The 6000-nt window shown below is 37.9% G+C and overlaps 1 protein-coding gene across 1 annotated transcript in view; it reads right to left on the bottom strand.

Annotated features, from left to right (window-relative positions):
* Window positions 1-835: 835 nt before the first annotated feature.
* Window positions 836-6000, bottom strand: part of FAM161A (FAM161 centrosomal protein A) — a 28791-nt gene continuing 23626 nt past the window's right edge. Inside the window, exons 6-7 of the mRNA XM_036751679.1 lie at window positions 1961-2106; window positions 836-1307 (exon numbers count right to left, since the gene is read on the bottom strand). Of these exons, the coding sequence (XP_036607574.1) occupies window positions 1148-1307; window positions 1961-2106 (306 nt within the window). The 3' untranslated portion in view covers window positions 836-1147. The remainder of the gene's footprint in view (window positions 1308-1960; window positions 2107-6000) is intronic.

Here is a 6000-nt window from a genome sequence, read left to right as displayed (position 1 = left end):
ATAGATAGATAGATGGATGGATAGACAGAAAGAAAAAAAGAAACAAACAAACAAACCTGCCTGGGAAGATTTGTATGAATTAGTGCAGAGTGAAGTGAGGAGAACCAAGAGAACAATTTGTACAATAACAACAGCCCTGAAAAAACTAACAACTTTGAAAGACTGATGAACTATGCTACCCAAATCCTGAGAAGTTTTAAGACCTTATATGCAGAACAAGACATATAATTTTTGGACATGGCCAACATGGGAATTTATTTTGCTTGACTAGGTGTATTTGCTTCAATGGTTTGTTTTTTCTTTTAAATTAGGAGTAGGAAAGAAAATAAATGGTTATTAATTGAAAAATAAAATGAGTAACAGCAACTTGAAAAAAATAATTCATTCTTTAGCCATAACTGTGAAAAGTAAAAGAAAAAAAACATCAAATGGGTTCCGTTTTTCACAATGTCTTGATATTACAATAAAGTTCAGTTCTTGATAATTAGGGCTAACATTTCTATTTACTTCTGTTTCATAGTCCTTGCTTATATTATTAAAAATATAAACATAATGAAAATATATTTGTCAAAAATAGTTGATGCTTAATAATACTTGGGATTAATTGAAAAAACATGGTGGTTGGTAGTTTAATACAGTGTGGAAAGGAATTTCAATGTGTTGCAATGGAATTTCAATTTCAACATTTCCCTTTGTTAGAAAAACAATTTTCTTAATTAAAATACATCTGTGAGCTACTAGTTGGGAGATCTCACTGATATTACTAGAGCTTTCATTAGTTTTTCCACTATAAGAAATATTTAGAAATTAAAACGTCTTACCACATCATGCTTTTAAGAATTGTTTTATTTGAACTAAAAATACTTATTCATATATAATCAATGGTATGTGCAAAGAAAAAAAATACTGAAGACATAATTACATATTAACACTTAATTTTTTAAAAAATTCTTTACATTTCTTTGATAGATTCATGTGCATGATTTATTTACAAAGCATCTATGTGCAATGATTTTGGATTAAAAAAAAAAGATAAAAATTTATACAGAAATCCAACGTTTTCTAGACTGTATCCAAAAAATGTGCCTCCAAGGATGTACTTAACACAAGTCAGTCAGTGACTGTAATCAATAGAAATATGGTACTTTTAAAAAGCTTTTCTTGTTCCCATTTCCCTCTCCAACAACATGGAGTTTTCTTCTGAACTATCTTCATGATTTTTATCATCCTGATTGAGACCATCTTGGCTGACCAAGTCATCCTGATCCTTTTCTCCCCAGTGTTCTCCTAGTTTGTCTTTATCAAGGCTAAGAAAGGGGGAAAAATAAATAAAATAAAATAAAAAGACTCTCATATGCTAATCATCCAAAGGAAAAATTATAAGGTAAACAAATCCTCATGCATATTCTCCTGTCAGGTAATTCTATGTCTTCCTCAAATTCATAATGTTGATGCCTTACCAGAAAATTTTGTAGACATACTGACTGCTGGAAAAATTACATTTTTATCTTGGAAAAATTCTGTCAATGATTTTGTTATTCATTATTAAAACTTTACTTTTAAAAAGCACCATGTTTTTAAAAAATGCAAATAAAAGTGCCATATTTATGCTATCATTACATTTTCTAGTCAGAAACAAGTTCTTTTGCTTTGTGCCATAGCAGATACAGCGAACCACATTTGGAGTCAGGAAGACCTTGGTCCAATTCCACATTAGACACTTAAGAGCTATGGGACTCTAAGCAGATCATTTACTTCCAGTTTCTTCAACTTCGTTTCCTCAAAAATGGGGATAATGACACAACTACCTCACAAGGTATTTGTGAGGAATAAATGATATAATGTAGGTAGAGTGCTTTGTAAACCCTAAAATATTATATGAAAAACAAAACAAGTTTAAGATTTGAATAAATATGACCCTTTTTAAGTGTAAACCACTAAGAACTTATGTGTGTATTACCTTACTTCATCTTCAGAGTAGTTTTCAATCTTTTGGTCTGTCAAGTACTCTGCATTTTGGCCTTTCTTTGAAACAAACTCATCGCAAAGTCCTAGTCCTTTTAAGGTGTTAGAATAACACTTTTCTGCTGATATTCTTGCATTTTTCTAAAAGAAAAAAAAAAACCTTTGTTAATTAGTTAACCAGAAATGTCTATCTTAAGAAAGCAAACTTCCTTAATAAAGCACTATTACTTATCACAAATGTGGTTAGCAGCCCTCTGGAAATGAATTCCATTGGTACCTACCAATTGGGGAGCTTTTTTTTACTGTCATTGCAGTTACTACCGTGTATATGACCATAGCCTAAGGCTAGCAAACAAGCTAAAAATTACTGCAGTTATCTTTGGAAAAACTGTTATTTCATAACTTGTAAAGAACTCAGTCTTTAAGCCTATGCCCCTCCCTTAGTTGATGGTTTGTACATATACACAATGCTTATTAAAACAGGTAACATGCCATTGTCATGTCCCATAAGAAGTTTCTAATGCTCTGTGGTGTCAGCTGTGGTGACTACAGAATTAGCGCTGGGGAACCTTGGATAAATTTTGAAGCCTCCAATGATTCTGGGGCCATAGGTTTGGGGAATCTCTGGGCCAACCGGGAGTCACAGTTATAGATTTAGAGTTCAAAGGGCTTGTAACTCTCCCTTTGGGAATCTGGCTTCCTCATTTTATAGCTAAGAAACTGAAGCACTGAGAAACCAAGTGGCTGTCCCAGGGTCACGCAGCTAAGAAGGATCTAAGCCTAGTCTAGCTTTGAGCTACTTTCCAATGTGTACCACATTAGTGCAGTGGCTTTCTTACAGAGGCTTTGAAACACTTGGAGATCACTGGACATTTGAATTTGGTAGAGGTTCCCATGAGTGTGTGTGAAACCCTGAATACCCTAGAATTGGCCTGGTCAAATTAACAAACCTTCCCCATATTTCAGGAAGAGCCAGTCCAAGTCAATTCCTTGATGTAAACAAAGGCTTCCTAAATAATCAGAACTACCTCAAAGCAGACTGGGCTGCTGTAAGAGGAGGGGAGGGGCACAGCAATATAACCACCTGGAGTCAACTTCCCAAACTAGCCTGGGAATGGAGTAAAGCTATAAACACACAGTGACAAATAACCCCCCGGGAAGGGAATCTGAAGCCATTCTATAATGACTAACGTCTAGGAGCTCCAGGTAGTTTGAATAATGGCCACTGTTAGAGTTCTCATGTTCAAGGGCCTCTTAGAATGGTGAATGGCCATAAACTAAAAAGTTCAACATCTCTTCAGAAAAGAGAAACATCAGAGGGGATCCTCCTCTTAGCCTGCATGCCATTCCCACCCCGCCCCCCCAATAAGTAACTAACTTTAGCCCATACACCATTTTTTTCATTAATAAATCTTAATCTTGTGCAACGTTTCCTCCTGCAACTGTTGCTCTGAGTTCTTCCCCTTTGGCCAAGCTGAACAAATGTAACACATCTTCCACATTTCCCTTAAATCTTCCCTTCGCCAGGTTAAACCACCTTCAATTCCTTCAAGTGATCCTTATATGACATGATTTTGAGGTTCTCCATCCTGATCAACATCCCCTGGGCACCTCCAACTTCCCACATCCTTCACTTATGGCTGGCATGCCCCTCAAACCTCTCTCAAGCTGCTCTGCCTCACAGAACCTGAGCACCAGAAAGGGCCTCAGAGGCCCTCTTGTCCAACCCATAAACAAAAGGAACCCCTCACTCTCAGACATCCCACAAGTGGCTGTGCAGCCTTTGCCTGAAGTACTCCAGGGAGGGGGAGCCTGCCCCCTCTAGATGTGCCCCTTCCAATGGGGAAGAAGTTTTACCAACATCAATGCCAAACTGTCCTCCACAGCTTTCAGCCGTCACTCTGGTTTAATCCTCCTCCACATGAAGGTCCTTCTATCAGTAGTTAAGGACAGTTACCATGTTTCTCTTGAGTTTTGTCTTCTCCAGGTTAAACAGGTGGCATGGCCTCAAGGCTCTGTGCCCTCCTGGTTGTCCTCCAAGTTATTGCTGTCCTCAATCTACGGTGCCCAAAACTGAACACGATCCTCAGATGAGGTCTGGCAAAGGCAGAATGCTGGGAGACGACCACATCCCTTTTCTTGGAAACTATGCCCTCTTTGTGCAGCACAAGGTCTCATTAGCTATTCTGGCTGTCAGATCCCACTGCTGACTCCTACACTGAGAAGTCCACTCAGGTCTCTTTCAGAACTACCACCTAGCCATGCCTCTCCCATCCTGTACTTGTGAAGTTGATTTTCTTTACATTTATCCTTACTCAATTACATCTGATTAGGTTAGTCCAAGGCTTTAGCTCAACAGTTTCTTAAAGTGTGGTACAGGGACTCCTGAGATCAAAACTGTCTTCATCATAATAATAGGAATTCTATTTTTAATATGGGAAACATGGCTAGATATAACTTGCATAAATGCTCTTTGGTGAGTCCTCAATAATTTTCAAGAAAATAAAGGGGTCCTGAGACAAAAAAGTTTGAGAATTGCTGTTTCAGACTGTCAAGATCCTTTTGGATCCTGACTCTGTCATCCAATCTGTTAGCTATCTCTTTTAGCCAGCTTTCATTCATTTGCAAATGTGATGATCATATAATAAATGCCTTTACACAGGTCCCTGATAACAATGTTATGTAGTGCCAAGATACAATCTCTTGGACACTCTATTGGAAACCTCTAGCCAGGCTGACATCAAATCATTCTGAATTCATATCATTATATTACTATCTAATGGCCATATCTATCTTTTCCACAAGAAGAATATGAGATATTTTTTCTAAAGCTTTGCTAAAACTCTCCTTAAATTATGTGTATAGCATGTACCTCATCTACTTGTTTATTAATCCTGTCAAAAAAGGAAATGAGGTCAGTCTAGCATGACCTATTCTTGATGAAGCCAGCCAGGCTCTTGGTAATCACTCCTCTTTACAGATGTTCATTAATCATCTTATTAGGGAACTGTTCTAGAATATTCCCAGGAACTGAAGTCAAATTCATTGTTTACAGACTCTGTTCTCTTTCCTTTTTTGAAAATCAGGACTTGATTTGCCTTTCTCCATTCTTGTGGCACCTCTCCCGTATTCCATGATCTTTCCAATACCCACTGACAATGACTCAGCAATCACATAAGCCACTTTTTCCAAGACCTCAGTCAGGTGACTTGAATTCACCAAGCTAGGTACGCTCTTAATAGCTCCTTACTTATCTTGGGTACCAACTCCCTATTACTCTTTTTTTCTGTCATTTCCACCGTAAAGCTTGTAGGGAAAACAGATATAGGACCAGTACTGAACAGCTATCTCCTCTGTTACCAGGCTCCGCTGCCCCATCCATCCACAGCAAAGATCTGATTTCTTCTTTGATTCTCCTTTTTCTTTCAGTATGACTGAAAAAAACCCCTTTCTATTGTCCTTAGTTTCCCCCATTCTCAAACGCATATCCTTCTGAGCTTTAGCATTACTGATGGTATTTTTACAGGGTTGTGCCATGTGCCATAAGTCAACTTTTTACACGACCCTGCTTCCATTTTTTGTACATTTCTTTTCAAATCTAAGTTGGTAGATGAGTTCTTAGTGCATTTGCTTCACTTACTGGTCACTTCAAACCAATCCCCCTTTTCCCTTTTCTCACTGGAATTTTTTGCCTCTGGGCCTTCAAACATTCCTGACCATCTCCCATCCTTCCCGGGCTGACTTTCTCTGAAGCATTTTGATCCATGGGATCCGACCTCTCTTTCCTTTGCACTCTTTGATATATGCTTTCATAAACACTAGGGAGTGTGTCAGAATATAATCTGATTTCCTCTCCTTCTCCATCACAAACTCTAGGAGGGAGGGCCACTTCCTCCTGGGCTTCCTATCATTTCCATCACAGCAACCAATTCTTCCTTATTATTGAGAATAAGAATTTCCCCTTTTTCATTTCTCCACCTTTTGAAGGCTGAAATTATCACAAAGTCAAGAAGATATTAACTGTTCTGCTTTTGG

Source organism: Trichosurus vulpecula, chromosome 3, assembly GCF_011100635.1.
Source record: "Trichosurus vulpecula isolate mTriVul1 chromosome 3, mTriVul1.pri, whole genome shotgun sequence".
Taxonomy (NCBI): Eukaryota; Metazoa; Chordata; class Mammalia; order Diprotodontia; family Phalangeridae; genus Trichosurus; species Trichosurus vulpecula.
Note: the sequence above shows the minus strand (reverse complement) of the source record. Positions and strands in the feature narration are given on the sequence as shown.